The 20,756-nt window shown below is 49.3% G+C and overlaps 1 protein-coding gene across 1 annotated transcript; it reads left to right on the top strand.

Annotated features, from left to right (window-relative positions):
* Nucleotides 1-5,432: 5,432 nt before the first annotated feature.
* On the top strand, nucleotides 5,433-19,308 carry KRT77 (keratin 77). The gene is made up of 9 exons (XM_054445038.1): nucleotides 5,433-6,080; nucleotides 11,058-11,272; nucleotides 12,524-12,584; nucleotides 13,087-13,182; nucleotides 14,160-14,324; nucleotides 16,073-16,198; nucleotides 16,312-16,532; nucleotides 16,971-17,005; nucleotides 17,503-19,308. Exons 1-9 carry the CDS (start codon nucleotides 5,523-5,525, stop codon nucleotides 17,772-17,774), a joined length of 1,749 nt encoding a protein of 582 aa, XP_054301013.1. The 5' UTR covers nucleotides 5,433-5,522; the 3' UTR covers nucleotides 17,775-19,308.
* The last annotated feature ends 1,448 nt before the right edge of the window (nucleotides 19,309-20,756 follow it).

The following is a 20,756-nucleotide window of genomic DNA, read 5'->3' as shown; positions in this document are numbered from 1 at the left end:
TGGACAAGATTCTCTTTCTAAGTCTCACTTTCTCCATTTGCAAAATGAACATAGTAAGAGTATCTTCCTTATGATGTTGGTATTTAGATTTCACAAGACCTTCCATATTATAGACAGCACAGTGCATGGTCCATGGAAATCACCTGGTGAAGTTCACTATTATGATAATGATCGTTACTCCTATCTGTGTCCTTAGACTGAATGGAATTCAAGAGGCCGTTTCATTTGTCCTGTTTCCTCCAGGCCAGTGGTCTCCAAACTTGCTGCACATTAAAACCACCTTTTAAAAATTCTGAAGTCCAGCTCATAGCCCCAGACCAATTAAACTCTACTCCTTAGGTGTGGGCCCAGGCACCAGCGATTTTGAAGCTTTCTAGGTGATTCCAATGTGAGCCAGTTTAGAAACCGCTGCTCTCTGCAGTCTAACCAGCTGAGGAGTTTCTTTTAGGGGTAGTGATTCATCCTAGGAATATTATTTACCCACTAATATTGATCTGAGTTGAAACATTTCCTTTGAGACAAGCAAAATCTCTCGTGCTTCACTTTAAGTCATTTTTTTTTTCTTCTGAGGAAGTAGAGAATAACTATCACCCTCCACCAAAAGCTCAGTTAGTGGGTGTGTCCCTCCTCCCCTCCCAAGCCCTTCAAGGGAAGACAGCAGCCCAGCAGGGGCCATCAGCTGACGGGAGGTAGACGACGATGTTGGCATTGGATGCTGAAAGCTGATCATAGACAGAGATCAAAGAAGCTTCCTAAACTCTGCTGTCTGGGACTTCCTTTTTTATGTTATCACAGTGGAATATTTTCACATTCAGCATGAGAGTATATAGAAACCTGGGTGAGTGCTGAACAAATTCCACTCAAAGACATTGCTGGAGCCCTCTGTGACCCAAGCCAAACTCAGGCCTCAGGGTTTCCCAGTTGCTCCCTCGAGGCAAGGGGGCCTCTTCATGGCTCCCCCATCCCACCGCCTCACGTGCCCATTCCTTCCTCTAGGCCTTGGCACGAGCAGTTTCTCTGGTCCTTCCCAGTCCCAGTCCCTACCACAGAGCACCCTCCCACTGGCCTACAGTACATCCTTTGAGGTTAGCTTGAGCTTGCCTTTGCTTCTGTGAAGCCTTTTCCAGCTGCCTCTCTTTCCAAAAACTCTCATCGCATTCATAGGTCTCAATGCTGTAGCCATAACCACACAATAACACCTCTCGTAAGAGTAAGCCTTTTAAAATATTTGTTGTCTTCAAGTGCTCTATTTAAGGGTGAATAATTCATCTATTTAAGATGAATAGGGTTCAGGGAACTCAGTGATTAGTTCAATCATAAAACTGGTACATGGGGGGAGCTGGGCTTTAACTCCAGGGGCACTTAATTGTGGGGCCCAAGCTCTTGGTTCTCCAAGCTGTCCATGTGTCTTTACTTTAGCTCAGTCATGAAGGCCTTTGTTATTGGCACAGTCTGCCCAGCAGTTGTGGGAGGAAAGGGGCTCCTGGTCCATGAAGTTTTGTCCCAACAGCAAGGAGCTTCCTATCTGTTTAGGTGGCAGTAGAGATGGATGCAAAGGGGTTAATTATGTGCATTCTTCATGAGGGGGAGGTGGAGTTGAAAGTGAGTGGTGCAGCCGGAGAGAGAGGTGGGTTCACAGGGAGGGGTTGGGGAACAGAACCCCACTTGTGTGACTCCTTGGGGCTTACAAAGTGCCCTTCCATATTTGATCATAGCCATTCATTACTATCAGTCTACAAAGCTGTTATTTTATATATATATATATATATATATATAGAGAGAGAGAGAGAGAGAGAGAGAGAGAGAGAGAGAGAGAGAGATTTTGAGACAGAGTCTCCCTCTGTTGCCCAGGCTGGAGCACAGTGGCACCATCTTGGCTCACTGCAACCTCTACCTCCCAGATTCAAGCGATTCTCCTGCCTCAGCCTCCCAAGTAGCTGGGATTATAAATTTTTGTGTTTTTAGTAGAGACGAGGTTTCACTATGTTGGCCAGGTTGGTCTCAAAACTCCTGACCTCAGGTGAGCCACCCACCTCTGCCTCCAAAAGTGCTGGGATTACAGGTGCGAGCCACTGTGCCCACCTGGCTACTATTTTCTTTATTTTAGAGGTCAGGAAACTGAGGTTCAAGGAGTCAAGTGTCCCAGCCATGAGGCTAGGAGGGGGCGGAGCCAGGAGTCAGAGCTGGGTTTCAAGATGCACAACTCAAGGATCTGTTTGCCTTACCACTGCTGTTTCCTGTCTGGTACTTACTGTCCCTTCTCCTATCAGCCCCCATTTTCTCAGCCAGACCCCTGCTTCTTCCCCCTGCTCTGTTCTCTCTGCCTCTCCTCTGATACCTGACTCAGAATCCTGGTCTTCAGGCAGCTTTCTCACACGAACCCACCCCTTTCCCTAGCTTCACCTCTCTTTCCTTCCTCTGCTTCTACTGGTTCTCTCCTTGTCACTCTGTGCTGGAGGCTAGGCCCTGGCTTCCCTCTCTTACCTTAGGGTTAGGAGTACGGCTATGTGGACCATAGGTGCCTAGAACTAGGGTGCCCAACTGTTCTGATTTGCCCAGGTATATCTTCGTTTAAGTACTGAAAATCCCAGGCAAAGCAGGGCAGCTGTCATCCCACCCGGATCTGTGAGCAGCTATTTCTGCTTGTTTAGTGATTCCAGTGCTCTGCTTTTTTATCCCCACATGACTTATAGCTTTGAATCCTTGAGAAATAGACACTGTGGTTCCTTAAGTGTCTGAGGCTCTAGAGTAGGCAGCTTGCCTAAGATGACACAGCCAGCAAGCAGCAGGGCTTCTGCCTATAAATTTCAGGCTCATTGTCTCCTCTATCCCACAGTGTCTCCTGGATGACCCACTGAACAGATACCATGCACGGAATGCAGAGGTTCATGAGAAGAGGGCGTGGAAGCTTGGAATTGCCCTTGGAGCCTTTCCCTGTCCCAGGATGACTTTTCACTGTGGCGCCCCCACACTGCTCTTGTTTCTACCACCTGTTCTTCCCCACCTCTATTGGGATTTCTGCCACAACTTTCTTTTTCTTTTCTTTTCTTTTCTTTTTTTTTTTGAGGTGGAGTTTCACTCTTGTTGCCCAGGCTAGAGTGCAATGGTGCGATCTCGGCTCACTGCAACCTCTGCCTCTTGGGTTCAAGTGATTCTCCTGCCTCAGCCTCCCGAGTAGCTGGGATTACAGACATATGCCACCACGCCTGGCTAATTTTTTGTATTTTTAGTAGAGACGGCATTATCCGTGCTGGCCAGGCTGGTCTCGAACTGCTAACCTCAGGTGATCCAACTGCCTTGGCCTCCAAAAGTGCTGGGATTAAAGGCGTGAGCCAAAAATATTTATTGCAATGAACATAAAGAAAAAGGACATTTAAAACACCAGGAAAATTCAGCAGGGCACAGTAGCTCATGCCTGTAATCCCAGCACTTTGGGAGGCTGAGGCGGGTGGATCACCTGAGGTCAGGAGTTCTAGACCAGCCTGGCCAATATGGTGAAACCCTGTCTTTATTAAAAATACAAAAAATTAGCCAGGCATGGTGGTAGGCACCTGTAATCCCAGTTACTCAGGAGGCTGAGACAGGAGAATCACTTGAACCCAGGAGGCAGAGGTTGCAGGGAGCCAAGATTGTGCCACTGCACTCCAGCCTGGGCAACAGTGCAAGACTCTGTCTCAAAAAATAAATAAACAAACAAAAAAACCTAGGAAAACTCCTCCCACAGTCTCTAAATAAATCAACTCACTTTCTAGTTACTTACAAAGTCTGTCTTATCTGCATTTTTTTTTTTTTTTTGAGAGAGGGTCTCATTGTCTTGCCCAGGCTGGAGTGCAGTGGCACGATAAGGGCTCACTGCAGCCTTGACCTCCCAGGCTCAAGTGATCCTCCTACCTCAGCCTCCCTGACCCCTGGGAGCTGGGACTACAGGAGTGTGCTACCACACCTGGTTAATTTTTTGTATTTTTAGTAGAGATGGGGTTTCGCCATATTGGCCAGGCTGGTTTTGAACTCCTGGGCTCAAGTGATCTGCTCGCCTTGGCCTCCCACAGTGCTGGGATTATAGGAGTGAGCTATTGCGCCCGGCCTTCTGCATTCTTAATTCTTATGAGTTCACAGCACAGACTCCATCATGTAGTCTGCCCTTTCCCTTTAATATGGTACATAGTATCACAAGTGGTTTCCAGTTCTGCTGCAGAGCTCCAACAAGATGATTTAAAATAATTGTATCCATTTGGGCAAGCCATCACTTAGCCATTTTTCTAAGGCTGGAGATTTTTTCCCCAAGTTAAAAAAATTATTATTACGTTTTGGATGAAAGCCACAGCTATTTGAGTCCAGAGGGAAAACACACATTTTTTTGTTGGCGGACACTGATGCTCACTGAATGAGCTTCTCCTCAAGATGCTGTCTGGGACATGCTTCTCAGAGGGTGAGCACAGATCAGTGCTGGTCTACGGCACTTTGTTATTGCCTTGTGGTAAGCACAGAATTTGAGAGTAACCATTTAGAAAATTATTATTATTGTTGCTATTTTTAGCAGTTAAACAATGTTTTGTTTGCTGAATCTAAAAATCAAAAAAATTTGGGCTTGCATTTTGTATATCTTTTTAAAAAAATTATCTTTAGGAGGTAATTCCTTTAATTCTATTTTACAAAAGTATTGTCTATAAAGAACTGGAAATGATAAAACAGAAAGAGAGATAGTTAGGGATGGTTTGTCTTCTGGTCTAGAAGACAATACTAGGTACTGGTAGATGCTCAACAAATCTATAACCACAGACTTTTGGTGCTGAAGTACCTTGTGTGGTTTTGTGTTTGAGAAGTCTGAGGCTTATCAAGCAACACACAATGTGAATGACCTTGGGCAGAATCTGTGGGCCTCCACTTGTACTCAGTGACCACAATATTGCACTTCCATGTGATAAAATTTTGGGTGCTCATGGTGATGATAACTGCAGGGAGCAGAAGCAGTGTGTCGGGAGATTGGAACAAAAGTTTTGCCCCACCAGGACAATGCTATGACAGAAAGTGTTTCCACCTCTGTCCCAGCTGTGGTCCTGAGGTCTCTAGACACCATCTAACTTTGCCCCAGATCTCCCAGGCACATCCCAGAAACAAACAACTCAATGGTGGAGTTTCTTAGGAAGAGATGAACTGATGATTTGGGGGGAATCTGTATAGAAGTTTCCAGCAATGAGATCCTGAGAGATTCTTGCACTCTGATCTCTAAATGGCAAGAGATGAATGATAAATGATCGAGTTGGGGAAGTTTGTCTGCAATCTGATTTCTGCAACTCATAGGTGTGAGGTTTTAAACAGATGTTGCTGGCAGGCAAACTAAACATTAATACTCCCCTTTCAGGATTGTAAAGGTGCCCAGCCCAGTAATGTGTGTGTGTGTGTATATATAGAGACGGAGCCAGATCCTTTCCAAAGGAGTCAGAACTCCTTTCCTCTCTGGTCTCTGCCTCCTTCCTGCCAGGCTCTTTCTCTTGCCTGCTTCTCTGGATGCTCCAGCAACTATGAGCCGCCAATTTAGTTCTCAGTCCGCGTTTAGTTCAATGAGCAGGCGGGTTTATAGTACCAGCTCTTCTGCAGGCTCTGGTGGTGGGAGTCGGGCAGTGGGTTCTGTGTGTTATGCTCGAGGGAGGTGTGGTGGTGGTGGATATGGGATCCATGGAAGGGGGTTTGGCTCTAAGAGCCTCTACAATCTGGGTGGCAGTAGAAGCATCTCCATTAGTCTAATGGGGAGGAGCACCAGTGGTTTCTGCCAGGGTGGGGGAGTAGGGGGATTTGGCGGGGGCAGAGGCTTTGGGGTTGGCAGCATTGGGGCTGGTGGCTTTGGAGGTGGTGGCTTTGGAGGGGGTGGTTTTGGGGGTGCTGGATTTGGGACTAGCAATTTTGGGCTTGGGGGCTTTGGGCCTTCTTGTCCTCCTGGGGGCATCCAAGAGGTGACCATTAACCAGAGCCTCCTAGAGCCACTTCACCTGGAGGTGGACCCTGAAATTCAGAGGATCAAGACCCAGGAACGGGAGCAGATTATGGTTCTCAACAACAAGTTTGCCTCCTTCATTGACAAGGTGAGCACCTCAGGGGCAGGGAGGGTCATTGGTCACTGACCAAATGACTGAGAGAGATTACACTCTACCACCTCTCACCACATCGTGCTGTTTCAGCTTGACCTGGGACCTTAGGAAATCATTTACCCATTTGGGCTTCAATTTGTCTTCTTGCGGGGATTTAATTCTATCTTTTCCTTTTGGCAGGAAAGGAGATAAGCAGTGTGAATATACTCAACAGATACATGGTGTAGTACCCTCATTCTCATTCACAATTATTCACTTTCCATCCACCCATCCACCCATGCACCCATCCATCCATCCCCATCCACACAATCCATTTATACACACACACACACACACACACATCCATCCATTCATTCATTCATCAATCCACCCAACTATCCACCCATCTGTCCATCCATCCATCCACCCACCCATCCACACAATCCATTTATACACACACACACACACACACACACACACACACGTTCATCCGTTCATTCACTCATCCATCAATCCATTCAACTATCCACTCACGCACCCATCCACCCATCTAGCCCACAAATATTTTCTAAGAATCTATGATAGGCCAGACATCGTGCCAGGTGCTACAGGTGACTAGAACACAGGTCCTGCCGTCAAGGAGCCCACGTCTAAAGGGGAGAGAATTACGACAGTGCATGTGAAGTATGTCAATAGGGGTAGTACTCTCTGGGCCATGGTAGCTCAAAGGAGGGTGTCATGAGCTCTGCTTGCTGAGTCTGGAAGGTGGATGAAAAGTTAAATGGGTTCTAATTTTAGTATATGTGCTGCCGAAGTGAGCACGAGTTAAATGGGTTCTTTGGGCAGAGGGGATTTTCAGGCGGGATTTTCAGGCACAAGGACCAGGAGGCACGAAAGTGTGACGCCTTTAGGGAATTTCAAACGGTGATAATTCCTGGAGAAAATGGGATACCAGGGAGTGGAGGAGAGAAGTGGAGATGAAGCCACAGAGCCAGGGCAGGAGAAGCAGGCAGGGCATGGTGAATGCCCTGGTGGTGGGTATCTCTTGGGGCTAAAGTCAGTAGCATACAATGTAGGGTTCTGTCTGAGTTTCCCCTTTTGGCTCATCAAGGGCCAAGGATGGGCCAGATGGAGACACAGAAGCCCCTGTCCCTAGTTCCCTGTTGAAACTTCAGATTAGGTCCAAAGCAGCAGCAGAGGCTGGAGAACTCGCCATGGTGAAGACCTCCCTCCAGCATCTCCTTTTGTCTGGAGGTCGAGGCACAGCGGCCACTAGCACCTCCCCAGGAAGAACTTTGCCTTCAGGGGTGCAGTGGGAAGCTCCACAGAGCACCAAGGCCGCTTGCACACTCAGTGACTTTCCCTCAGTCCCCACAGGAGTTTAGTGCTGAGGCCAGAGCTTGACCTGTGGCCTGACTGCAGGGTAGCTGTGGCCAGAGGCCATGCTGGGTGGCAGGGCAGGCCTCTGATATCTGAGCAGTTGCTGGGGATGGGACAGTGTGTGAGTGGGCGGAGGAGGGTGAGAGTGCTGAGGCCCAGAGGCTGCTGAAGAGGAGCGCAACACAGCAGCGTGCTCCCATGGCTTCTCATCACGCTGCGTGGGAAATTTGGCTGAGTATCACCACGCTTTAGGCACAGGCAGGGGTTAGAGGGTTTCACTGGAGCAAGGAGTCAGTACTCGGAGATCATGGCTGGGCCAAGAGAGGAGCAGGGAGGAGAAAGGGCTGGGAAATGACCACAGGCTGCTGGCAACTGACCTCCTGAGGCTCATCTGATTATGGCCCCTGTCATGAACAGGGTCTGTCCAGTTGCATGGCATAGGGCAGTGGGCAGAGGCTAAGGTGCAAGAGACCTGGGCCTCCTGTCCTTTGAAGGGCATGGCCTATGATGACTATGAGGAGAGGCTTCTCAGCCAGGTGGGCTCTGGCCTGGCTGGAAGGGAGAAGGCTTCTATGACAGGTGACTTCTGACTCTGCTTTCCAAACTGGTCTTCCTGCTTTCACCCTTGACCCTGTATGCCTATTCTTGACACCACAGCAGAGCCACCCTTTAAAAGCATGCCACACCACTCCTCCATTTGAATCCTCCAATGGCTTCTTGTCTCAACTGAAAGAAAAGCCCAAGTCCTAAAAGGCACTATGTTATCTGCTCTTCAACCTGCAGCTGCTGCTAAGCCCACACTTGCATTTGTGGAATCAGGCCACGTTGCCCTCACTGGGTGGAACAGCTTTCAGGATACAATGGCTAGTAAGCAGAGTGAGGCCTGGAAAACAGCCCGCAGGCTTCCAACTCATTGTTGTCTGCAGCGTCCTGTGCCCCTCTGCCTCTTCTCCTGCTCTCCTCTTGCTCACCAGCATGGAAGGCTCAGTTCTGTCTCAAGGTCTTTGCACCTGCCATTCCCTCTGCTTGGAACTCTTACCCCCAAAGAGAGGCCCACCTTCCTCCCTCACCTTCTGTGGGTCTTTTCTCAGATGCCACAGTTTCAGTGGGGCCTTCCCTGACCACCACTTCAGTGTTCCTGTGCCCCGGCCCTGTGTGACTCCATAGTCCCTGCAGCCATCTGAGGCACTGTATTTTTTACATGATTATTTCTTTATAGTAATCTCTCTAAATAGAATGCAAACTCCTAGAAAGCAGGGATTTTGCCTGTTTTGTTTATTACCAAATCCCTAGCACCCAGAATAGTGCCTGACATATGAGAATTGCTCAATAAATAGAAACTGGATGACAAATTGGGTCAGCCCCTCAGGGGTCAGTACTGGATGCTCAGAGAGTGGAAATGGAGCCAAAGGCTTTCTAGAACCAATGACAAGGGGACAGGGCCTCAGAAAGGAAAGGAGGGGTTCAGCTCTTCCCCCTGGGACACTGGCCTGGCCTTGATCAGCTGACCCTTAGACCTCTATGCTAAGAGTGGTGAGTGGCCTGGATAGCCCACACCAGCGGGCAATTCTAAAACCTTTTGCACTTCATGAGTGCATGACACTTTTTGTCTTCTCCGTGTTGGGCATTGTGTGTCCATGGGTCCACTGTGTCCCCTGGAGAACAAAGTAGACATAGGCCTGTCCTCATGGGGCCCAGTGAAGCCTAGGAGAGAGATGCTCACACACTGCCACATGACTGCAAGTCTCAACAGATCTAGACAGGCAAGGAACAAGGGGCTGCAAAGGGGACATACTGGTGGGATGCCACCTCAGCTGAGATCTAAAGGATGAGCAGGAGTTTGCTGGGCAAAGAGTTGAGGAGACCTGGGCTGCTGAGGGCACTGGGAGTCCCTGTGCAGGGGAGGAGCACTGAAGCAGAGGGTGGGTGAGAAGGTTGCTCAGCAGCATGCCTCATTCCATCGGTGCTAGCTGAGCTGCCCTTGAGTTTTGCTGGTGGGACACAGACCAGGAGTGTTTTGGGGAACCTGGGGAAAAACACAGTGGCTTTTACTGATTGTTCTAGTGGTTAAGGCACTCCCTGCAGCCAGACTCTGCCTTTGCAGTTTGGGTGGCCTGATGAGAACCACAGTGTCTTCTATGAGCTCCTGGATATTGCGGGTGGGTACCTGGGCTAAAGCCAGAGCACCCAGAGTTGTGTCACTGCTCCCTCATTGTTTTATGTGGAGACTGTCCATGGGACCACAGGATTCTTTCTTTTGGTCCCCACAATGCCACTGCCACTGAGTGCAGTGAATGAGTGCTGAATTGATTTCTTCACTCCCTGGGAGTGCCACCACAGAGTAAAAATAGAGAGTGGCAGGAATTTCTCATGGTGTTGTGAGCTGTGCTGACAAGCCTGGGAGAGCTGCTTGCCTAATCTCTTGCTTTGATAAGGTGAGCAAAAATGAGCCATGGGAGGTGGTGTTGTCTGCAAACATTTTCCAGCCTAGAGTCAGAATCCAAAGGGAGCTAACCAGGGTTGGTCCCTGAGACGGGCAGAGTGTCAAGGGCCGTGGGATTTGGAGGACCCTCACTAGTGTCACGTGGTAGGGGAGTGTCTTCAGGGTTCTGTTCTGCCCACACAAAGCAGTGGGTTTGCCCCTTTACGTGGTGCCCGGAGGAGGAAGCTGGATTCTGGAGGGTGTGTGTTTTTGTGCGTCTGCGCCTGCATGTGGCCGAGAAAAGTCTGGAGGCAGCACCACTGCTTCGATCAGGGCACTGGAGCGGAGGCTCCACAGTGTGTAGCTGGCTGAGGAAAGGTGGAGGCTGGTCATTACCATGGCAAGGACAAGCCACACACTTTGCACAGCCAGCCGCCTCCCTGGGACCCATATCTTACCTCCATATCCACAGTTTTGGGAGAAGAGGTGGTGAAAATATTGGGTGATGTCCACTCTCCATTTCCCAGGAAATAGCAAGTGGGTAGTTCTCAAACACCTGACAACCCAAAGTCCTCACTTTGGGGCACTTGAATGCATCAGACTTTTAAAAAATGAGAACATTTGCCTTAAAAATTCTGTCTGCATTATAAAAGCGTTTAAATGAGTTACTTTCCTGAAAAACATCCCGGCAGACAGCAGAGGTGGTGGTGGCTACAGGGCAGGGGCACCCAAGCAAGTTTGCTCAGGAATTAGTTTAATGTTCTAAGCCAAACTGATCCTTCTCTCTTTTTCTTTCTTCCTCTCCTCTATCACATAATGCATTTTGACCACAAAGAGAAAGGAGCCTTGGGGTCATCAGTGTCTCAGATGCTCCGAAACACCATTTCCTTACGTTGGCATGGATAAATTGAGTGTGGAGTGTGAGTGCTCTATGATGTAAATGAAGGAAGTGATTTACCTTCAAAACCAGAGTGAGCTTAGTGTCAATTTTAGGCAAGTTGACCTTACAGCCATTGGCAGTCAGAAACCACATTGCCCTCTGTGTGTCTGAATCCCAGAGAAAAGGAAGCTCTCCGACCCTTGGAGGAGCCATCCTGATTCTCTGAGGTCTGGATGTGTTGAGGGGGTATGGATGCTCCTACTTATGGGGGAGCTGCTCTGATCCGTGGACTGGGGTCTCTTGCTCTTAGGTGCGATTCCTGGAGCAGCAGAACCAGGTGCTACAAACAAAATGGGAGTTGCTGCAGCAGGTGAACACCTCAAGTGGAACCAACAACCTGGAGCCCCTCTTGGAGAACTATATCGGTGGCCTGCGGAGGCAGGTGGATTTGCTCAATGCAGAGCAGATGCGCCAGAACACGGAGGTCAGGAGCATGCAGGATGTCGTGGAGGACTACAAGAGCAAGTGAGACTCCAGGCAGGGCAAAACAGGGGAGAAGCATGGCCGGAAACTGGTCACAGGGGCAAGACATTCTGCTTCAGTGTTTATGTGTAAGAGTGGGGGGTGGCGCATGCAGGCTCTGCACTGCACAACTGCAGGAGGCGCTGTTTTGTATGTGGCAACCCAGATAGACTGACATTGGCAGCCAGCTGTCAATTGCATTGGGTGGGGAGGGGCAGGATAGCTTCATGGATGTTGAAACCAAGTAAGCCTGATTTCCAGTGTGGGCTCTGCCATTTACTAGCTGCCTACAAATTCATCTTTTAAAGTCTCTAGTGTTCACATTAGTAATGTGGGAATAGCAAGAACCTCCCTTGTTGGATTGTTGTGGGTAGATCTGTGGTTCTCAGACTTGAGCATGCATCTGTTTGCTGGAATCAGATTGCCGGGTTCTGTCCCCTGAGTTTTTGATTCAGCAGATATGGGATGCGGCGAGAGTGTTTGTACTTCTAACATGTTTCCAGGTGATGCTGATGCTTGTGGATTAGGGACCACACTTTGAGAACTGCCGGTTTGAATGAAATGATGCTTAGTAAGTTCTTAGTATTGTGGTTGTACACCCCTAGCAGTCAATAAACCCTTGCTATTATGACTATAAACAGTAGGGGTGACAGGAGTTGTCGAATTCCAGATCAGCTGCTCCTGAGCTGTGCAGGCAGCCGAGCCTCTCCCTCCCTCTTCTTCCCCATGTGGGGTGCAGGGTGCTTCTCTCCCATCACCTTGGCATGCTTACTGTGTCATGCCAGTAGAGATCCAAGTGTGTGTGAATCAACGAGGGAAAAATGAAATCCACACTGGAGGTGCTGGTGGGGGGTGGGGTACAGAATTGTAGGTTAAATTTTTTCTCTTCAAAAATATTTAGTAAAAGTGGTTTTCATTTCATGTTCTCAATTTTAAGGAATGAATGAGTTTGACACATTTACAAAGGTAAAACATCAAAATAAAAATAGACATTCCAGGGACCTTCTCTGTGGCTCTGGGTTTTCCATGTTGGCCTGGGGTCCCCTCTGTTGGCCCACAGACCCAGGAGTTCGCTCTGCCCTCATCCATGAGAGTGCCAGCCTCTGGGAATGGACAGCCAGCACCTTAAGCAGGGTTCTCTGAGCCCAGGAAAGCAAATGTTGGGGGAATTCCAAGCTTTCTGCTGTAAGGAGGGACCTCAGGGAGCCAAGGTCAGCCTGCAGCCTTTCTGTGCTCCTTTGCCTCACCTGACAGGTATGAGGACGAAATCAACAAGAGGACCGGCAGCGAGAATGACTTTGTTGTCCTGAAGAAGGTGAGGGAAGGGGGAGTCCCGAGGGTGGCTGTGGATCCAGGAGGCTGAGAGGTGTGAGGAATCCCTATGGGATGCTCTGTGACAATGGCAGGGTGGCCTTTATGGCCGGCTTGCTGTGTGTGTTGCCTGAATGCGGGGCCCTTACATTGGAACTGATACTGATAATGACTCTTTAGGAAGCCTTGAGTTCGTATCTCTCTGGGGTCCTGAAAGTGAAATGAAGTGAAACGACAGCTTTTGAGTGTCAGTTACTTGTAGCCTTGGGACCTGGGGAAGGACCTGGGGTGTTGGGTGTGACTGACTGAGATGTGGAGGTTGGTGTCACATCTCCTTCTGGCCAGGAAAGCCAGGACTTATGGGTCCCTTGTTCGAGTGAGGTGATGAATTTTTTAAGTAAGGAAATAAACCCAGAGTGGCTCTGCCACTTGCCTGAGCCACCCAGTGAGCTGGTGGCAGGCAATGCCTGGGCAATAAAGTCATACTGTTTCTGCCTGCTATTCAGGATGTGGACGCTGCTTATGTGAGCAAAGTGGACCTGGAGTCCAGGGTGGACACTCTGACTGGGGAGGTCAATTTCTTGAAATATTTGTTTTTGACGGTGAGTTAAGCCTTTATGAGAACTCCCCTTTCTTTTCTCACATCTCACAAGGAGTATGGGCTGTAAGAGGGGAGGCCTGAAACCCAACACTACCCACTAGGGACTCATCTCCCCAGGTACCTCAACTCTGTGGGCCTGGAGTCAGCCATCCTCTCCACCCCAATCCTCAGAATCCCCAGGTCGGGGTAATGAAGATGGAAGGCTGGGAAAATCCTGAGTTAGGTGGAGGCAAACATGTCCCTGGTTCATGGCTTCCAATCTGTCTGGGAAATCACCCAGACATATAAGGGGCAAGACCGACCAGAAATCTTCATTAATTCTGGGGAGTTGATGGAGCTGTTAGGAAACTCTGTGGGAGGTGACAGTGTGAGTCTCAAAGGGAGTGAAAACTGACCTTAGTGGTGGGGGATCAAACACTCCGCCACCGGCCCTCTTTTGCCTGTGTCTAACTTGGGGGTACGTGCTCTGGGCCAGATGCTGTGTTAGAAGTTTATGTTATGGGTATCTCCATTCTACAGATGGGAAAACTGAGGCACTGAGGGGTTAAATTACTTGCTTCATTACCTAGCTAGTCAATGGTAGAGCCAAGACTCAAAATTGAGTCCAAGTGGCTCCTTAACTAGAGTCCATTCTACTGCCTCAGAGAACTCATGTGGTTTCAAGGAACAGGCATGCCTGCCAAGGAGCCCAGCTCATTATGGTGGCCAAGTCAGAGCAAGGCAGAGTGGCAGCTGCAGGAGAAGTGTGATGGGGAGATGGTATCTGAACGCTCCAGGTTTAGGCTCCTTTCTTCTCCCTGGAGGCAGTTAAGACTCTCCCTATTATCTCTCATTGCACACAACAATTCCAAGAGCTTTTCCCAAGACTACCTGGCCCAGGCTTCTGGCTTCCCCTGAGAGCCTTGAGGGAGCAGCAGAGGAAAACTGAGGCCCCCAGAGGAGAATGGAAGGAGTCAGCCTGTGCGCCATGCCTCGCAGGAGCTGTCTCAGATGCAGACTCACATTAGTGACACCAACGTCATCCTGTCCATGGACAATAACCGCTCCCTGGACCTGGACAGCATCATCGATGCAGTGCGGACCCAGTACGAACTGACTGCACAGAGGAGCAAGGACGAGGCCGAAGCCCTGTACCAGACCAAGGTGGGCGTGGCCCCCAGATTTGGTGCCCAGAAAAACAGATTCTTCCCAGAATTGTCTTTCTCTTATTGCATTGTCTTTCTCTTATTTCTGAAGTAAAATGTGTTTGTTATACAAATTCTAGAAATTATATTTAAAGATTACCCATCTCTCACTACCGCTATTAATATGTTAATATCTCTTCTACCAGTTCTTTGTTGCTATTAGGCTAGTGCAAAAGTAACTGCGGTTCTTGCCATTAAAAGTAATAACAAGAACCGCAATTACTTTTGCACAAACCCAATAATGTTTATTGAGAACTCATATGTGTTAGGCACTGCACAAAGTGCTTTACATATATATTATTATTTCATTCAGTCCTTACAACAACCAATGAGGTAAGTATTTCATTATCACCATTTTATAATAGATAGTAGCATGTGAGATTACTTAATTTCCCTAATGCCTTGTAGCTAGTAAATGGCAGAGCCAGAGCTTAATTAAACTTGGGGTTGTGTCTACAAACCCATTCCCCTCACCACTAGAATGATTTTTATTCTTTTTTTCATAATGGTATCTATTAAAATATACTTTTTTTACTTTTTTTTTTTTGTGTGTGATGGAAACTCACTCTATCTCCCAGGCTGGAGTGCAGTGGCCTGATATCAGTTCACTACAAACTCCGCCTCTTGGGTCCAAGTGATTCTCCTGCCTCAGCCTCCTGAGTAGCTGGGATTACAGGCGCGTGCCACCACACCAAGCTAATTTTTGTATTTTTAGTAGTGGCAGGGTTTTGCCATGTTAGCCAGGCTGTACTTTCTCTTTTACTTATCGCATATGGATACTTTTCTGTGACACTAAATAATCTGCCGCATTTTTAACAGCCTGGTATTATATTGTAAGACTACACCCTCCCTTATTAGATCAACCTTTTTGTGGCTAAGTTGTTGGGCACATCTTTGGTTACTTGTTTTCCATAAACTGACCTGGATCTTTTTGGATGGTGAAGCCTCTGGTTGAAAGGCCGTGGCTGACAGTCCAGTCACTAAATTCTGAACAACTAGCATTGATGACTGGCTTTGAGGATGATCTGTGGCCAACTCCAATCCTGGCTGACCTCTGTCCCACTGTCCTGCAGACAGTGTTCTGCGGTGGAATGGATTTCCACATCAGACTAGGAGGCAGATGGCCAACAGTGAAAAATAGCAGAGTGCAGATTCCCTTGAGTCGATGCTTCTACCCACTTCAGAGCCCTGTCCTGGGGGTGGAGTTCTGACTGATGGGGCAATACAGAGACAGAAACAGAGATGGAGGGGAAATGAGACTGAACGTGGAGCAGGTGGAGGGCCTCTGAGGACACGAGGTCCTGCCTGACTGCTAGGGAGATCATCCTGGAAAAGGGTGAGAAGCTATAGGGTGGGTGGAAAGAGTGAGGGGATCTCAGTGCGGGTAACGACCAACGTGAAGGCTTAGATGTGTGAAAAGGTGATAGAAAGGGCATCACAAAGCAGGTTTGTCTGGCTGGGATGAGAGTCTGCCCAGAGACTGGTGGGAATGCAGGAGGCTTGGTATAGTGTGAGCGTGTGCATGTATACATGTGTTTGCAGCCCAGGTGAGGGAGGTTTGGTATAGCTGTGAGTGTGTATGTAGGGGTGACCACAGTGCAAGGTGGGTGGGAATCTCCCAGGGGAGAGCAGCCCAGACCTACTCCCTCCTGGAGGGGCTTGTGGTGGGCAGCACATGCTGACCATGATGCTGCCTTTGGCCCCTAGTACCAGGAGCTCCAGATCACAGCAGGGAGACATGGAGATGACCTGAAGAACAGCAAGATGGAGATTGCAGAGCTCAACCGCACCGTTCAGAGGCTGCAGGCAGAGATCAGCAATGTGAAGAAGCAGGTGGGATGGGTGCTCAGGGAGGGGTGACCAAGCCCTGCACCTCCCACAATGCCCTGCCAGATCGAACTCTGGAAACTCAATCATTAAATGGTCTCCAACTGTCTCTGGAGCAGATTGAACAGATGCAGTCACTCATTTCGGATGCTGAGGAGAGAGGCGAGCAGGCCCTCCAGGATGCGCGGCAGAAGCTGCAGGACCTGGAGGAGGCCCTGCAGCAGTCCAAGGAGGAGCTGGCCCGGCTGCTGCGTGACTACCAGGCCATGCTGGGGGTCAAACTGTCCCTGGATGTGGAGATCGCCACCTACCGCCAGCTGCTGGAGGGTGAGGAGAGCAGGTGGGTCTGGCAGCTGTGTTTCTGGGGCTAAGGCTCGAGATGCACCCATGAAGCTGTGGGACTGGCTATTTGGAGAAAAGATAAGCCCCACCTTTTTGGGAAGATTGGTAGCCCAGAGTGAGCAGAAACATTCCAATTAGAGGTAGAGGCTGTGTGAATGGGCAAGGTAGGGAGAAGTCATTGTTATCATTCCTCCACCTCCAAGTAGAATGTCTTTATACACCAACCCAAGTCTCTGCAGCTGGGTATTCACCCCCAATGCTGAAAGGCTTCATGAAAACGCTGAAATTTCTCTCCACCCACTGGCTTCCTGACCTCTGCTCATGCACACACATTTCCCTAAGGCTTGGGGACACCTCTGATCCAGATGTCTGTGGGCCACTGCCTTCTCTCCTCAGGCCCTGTGGGTCTGGCTGACCGTGTGCTTTGGTTTTACAGGATGTCAGGAGAGCTGCAGAGCCATGTGAGCATCTGTAAGTAGCAGAGCCCAGGGCCAGAGAGAGGCTGGCGGTGCTGGGTGGAGGAAGGGCCGGGAGGTGGCCATCAGAGAAAGGACAGTCTGGCATTTTAGCTTCCAGTCCTGTACAATAGACACCAAAGTAAGCAAGCGTAATTGCAAAGCCTGGAAGAGTTCATTTGAAATAAATGGTTATGATTTCAGGTCTGCTTATCTTAATTGTTATGATGCCTTTTTATTAAATGATGCGTAGGAGGAATCAGCAGCGGCTAGAACTCTTTAGGGTACATATTCAATAAACAATGAAATTGTGTTGCTGAGAGGTACCCTGGCATCCCTTTGTAGTATGAAGAATACTTTTCAAGTGGGAACACTTTCAATTTTCAATGTATGGGGTTTGCAAGTCGATGCCACGGGTGATCGAGGATGGAGGAGGCTACAGGTGCAGGGGCGGGTGCGGTGGGGGCCTTGCCCGGTCCCTCTGACCCCGTGTGCGTTGTCCCCTCTCCACAGCCGTGCAGAACAGCCAGGTGAGCATCAGCGGCGGCGCGGGAGGCGGCGGCAGCTATGGCTTAGGAGGCTACGGCAGCGGCAGCGGTGGGGGCTATGGCGGCGGAAAAAGCTACCGCGGAGGCGGGGCACGAGGCGGGAGTGGAGGCGGTTATGGCAGCGGCGGCGGCGGCGGCGTGAGCTACGGAGGGAGCAGCAGAAGCGGCCGCGGATCCTCGCGCGTGCAGATCATCCAGACCTCCACCAACACCTCCCACAGGCGGATCCTGGAGTAGAGGCTTCGTTTCTGCCACACCTCACGCCTGCACCCGCGCCGCCCTCTCCTCAAACTCCTCCCCTCCACGCCCTTCGTGACCCCCCTCTCATTCACTTTTCTTGATGGGTCTCAGCAATTTTGCCAATAAATTCGACTCTAATGGGGGAAGCAGGGTGGATAAGTCCAAACAGCAGATCTCTCTTTGGAGGGCACTGGCTTGCAGTCAGAGTCACAGCTAGGCACATTCTCACTCAGACCCCGCTCTGCTGGCCCTGCTGCTGTTCCTGCTCCCACCTTTTTGGAAGATCGGTAGCCCAGGGTGAGCAGAAACATTCCAGTTAGAGGCAGAGGCTGTGCGAGTTGGCAAGGTAGGGAGAAGTCATTGTTAGCATTCCTCTGCCTCCAAGTAGAATGCCCTTATGCCCCAATTCAAGCCACTGCAGCTAAGTATTGATCCCCAATGCTAAAAGACACCAGGCAACTAGTTTAGTAACGGAGGGAAACAGCCTGTAGAGCATCGACAAGGCGCATAATGGAGAGTTGGTATCTCAACCCCAGGCTCCCTTTGCTATACCTGGGCTGCTCTCTGAACAAGAATCCACACCCCCCTGCCCTGCTGGAAGCCACAAAATGATCCCTTTGGGGGAAGTTGCTGATTGCAGGGCAAGCTAGCTTGGTAAGGAAAACTTCTGCACCAGCGGCCTATTCCTGCCTCTTGGTCCATAGCCTCACACACTCATGTTGATGGAGAGTATAGATTTGCTGCCCACATCAGATATCTGTAAGGCATCACTGTCCTGATTCTGAACCTCTGTCTCAGGAAGCATTCTCCCCTGTGTAAACAACTCAAGGTGGAAGTATTTCAGAGGGCATGGGGTCATGAATCCTTACCCAAAGGAGGCCTGTTTTAGCAGTGGATGCAGGAGTTGATGAACAGACAAGCAAGTTCTGCTTCCGTCCTGTTTCCTCCTGACAGCTCCATTCTTTTGAAGCCTGACCCTTCCTAAGCTCTGCTTCATAACCACTCTGAGAATTGTCCCATTGGGTGGGAATGTGAAGCCCAGTTCTGTTCCATCCAGGTGCCTCGGGCCTGAGGAGTCTGTGGATCTGACTTGGTTCTTGGAAGGGTTCCAACCCCAAGTCAGTCAGGAAGCTGCCCGTTTTTTTTGCAAGGCATGTTAATGCCCTTTCCCAGACCTCTCTAGTCCCTCCTGCCTTCTGTTCTCTGTGGCTGTGAGCCCTTTATGAGAATACGACTCTTAATTTTGAGTCTTATGTAAGAGGCTTCAGATGTCCTGGAGAGTGCAGGAAGAGGAAAGTATCAGGCCTTGAGAGAGGGAATGTAGCTTTGCTTCTATGATCTGGAGTCACCTTCACTTGCTAGCTGAGTCCTAACACAACTTCCAAGTCCATGATTCTCTTGGGGCATTGGATGGGCTCAGTGTGGGTCTCTTAGGCTGTGCTTGTGACTTCATCATTTCCTGGTTCAAAGTTGTACTGTCAAGGGGCAGCATTTCTGGTATTTCTATAATAAATTTTTCTGTGATTTCAAACTGCTGTTTGGTCAGGAGATGCATTATTTCTTCTACTCCTTCTCCTTCTTCTCCTTTGCCTTCCTCCTCTTCTCCCTCCTCTTCTTCTCCTTCCTCCTCCTACTCCCTCCTCCTCCTCCTACTCCCTCCTCCTTCTTCTTCTTCCTCTTCCTCTTCCTCCTCCTCCTCTCCTCCTCCTCCTCCCTCCTCCTCCTTCTTGTTCTTCCTCTTCCTCTTCCTCCTCCTCCTCTCCTCCTCCTCCTCCTCCTCTCCTCCTCCTCCTCTTCCTCCTCCTCCTCTTCCTTCTTCTCCTCTTCTTCCTCCTCCTCTTCCTCCTCCTCCTCTCCTCCTCCTCCTCCTCCTCCTCCTCCTTCTTCTTCTTCTTCTTCTTCTTCCTCCCTCCTTCTCCTCCTCTTCCTCCTCCTCTCCTCCTCCTTCTCCTTCTCTTCTCATTCTTCCTTCTTCATCTTCATCTTCTCCTCTTTTTCTTCTCTCTTCTAAATAAAGATGGGGTCTCACCATTTTGCCAAGGCTGGACTTGAACTCCTGGGCTCAGGTGATCCTCCCCCCTTGGCCTCCCACAGTGCTGGAATTACAGGTGTGAGCCACGGTACCTGGGCCATTTCTTTTAAAATTTCTGCAGACCTCTGAAATTATTTATATTTGGGAAGTTAAAATTTCTTCTTCTTATTTTTTATTGTACAAGTAATACACAGTCTTGAAGAATCTTACAGACATAATCTTATTAATCCTTAAAGTGGCTGATCATTCAAAAGTCAATTATACATTTGTTCAATGAGCACTTATTAAGCTCCTATTGTGTGGCAGGCAGTGGCTTAGGCACTGGGAATGCAATGTTGAATGAACATGTGTCTGACTCTTAAGTTGCTCACAACTAAATGACATATTATGGGGGAGGGAAGATTCGGAGAGAAGAGAAATCTGAGTGTGCATCTAAGGATCTCCTAGCTTGAGATGGAAGCAAGGCCTATCCTGAGGACACAGGCAGACCCCCCAAAACAGGAACAGTGGGACTTACGACAGGTGCCAGTGCTGAGGAAAGGACGTTTGGTTCCAACAGACTCCTGGAGGACTGGGATATGGAACAGGGTTGAGGAAGAGAGGAGTGGGTGGGGAGGTGAGGGAAGGGCCCTCCAAACAGGGGAATAGTCCGCTCAGAGACTCAAAATAAGAGAGAGAGTGGGAATGAGAAGGAGCAGCTGGACAGGAGAAACTGAACTAGGGAGGGGAGGGGCTGAGGCCCGTAAACTGAGTGGGGTCATGGGCAGAGACATCTTCAATCGATGCCTTGAGGGAAGCAAAGATGCAGAAATTCCATAATGGAGCAAGTTAAGCCATCAACTCATCCTATGTGGTAGTTCTGAGTCCATGTAAAATAATCACATAAAAGATGTGATCTACTTTCTAATTCCCTGGAGGGACTTTGATGAAATTTGGATATGGGATTC

Source organism: Pongo pygmaeus, chromosome 10 (assembly GCF_028885625.2).
Source record: "Pongo pygmaeus isolate AG05252 chromosome 10, NHGRI_mPonPyg2-v2.0_pri, whole genome shotgun sequence".
Lineage (NCBI taxonomy): Eukaryota > Metazoa > Chordata > Mammalia > Primates > Hominidae > Pongo > Pongo pygmaeus.
The sequence above is the reverse complement of the archived record's forward strand: the minus strand, read 5'-3'. Positions and strand labels throughout refer to the sequence as shown.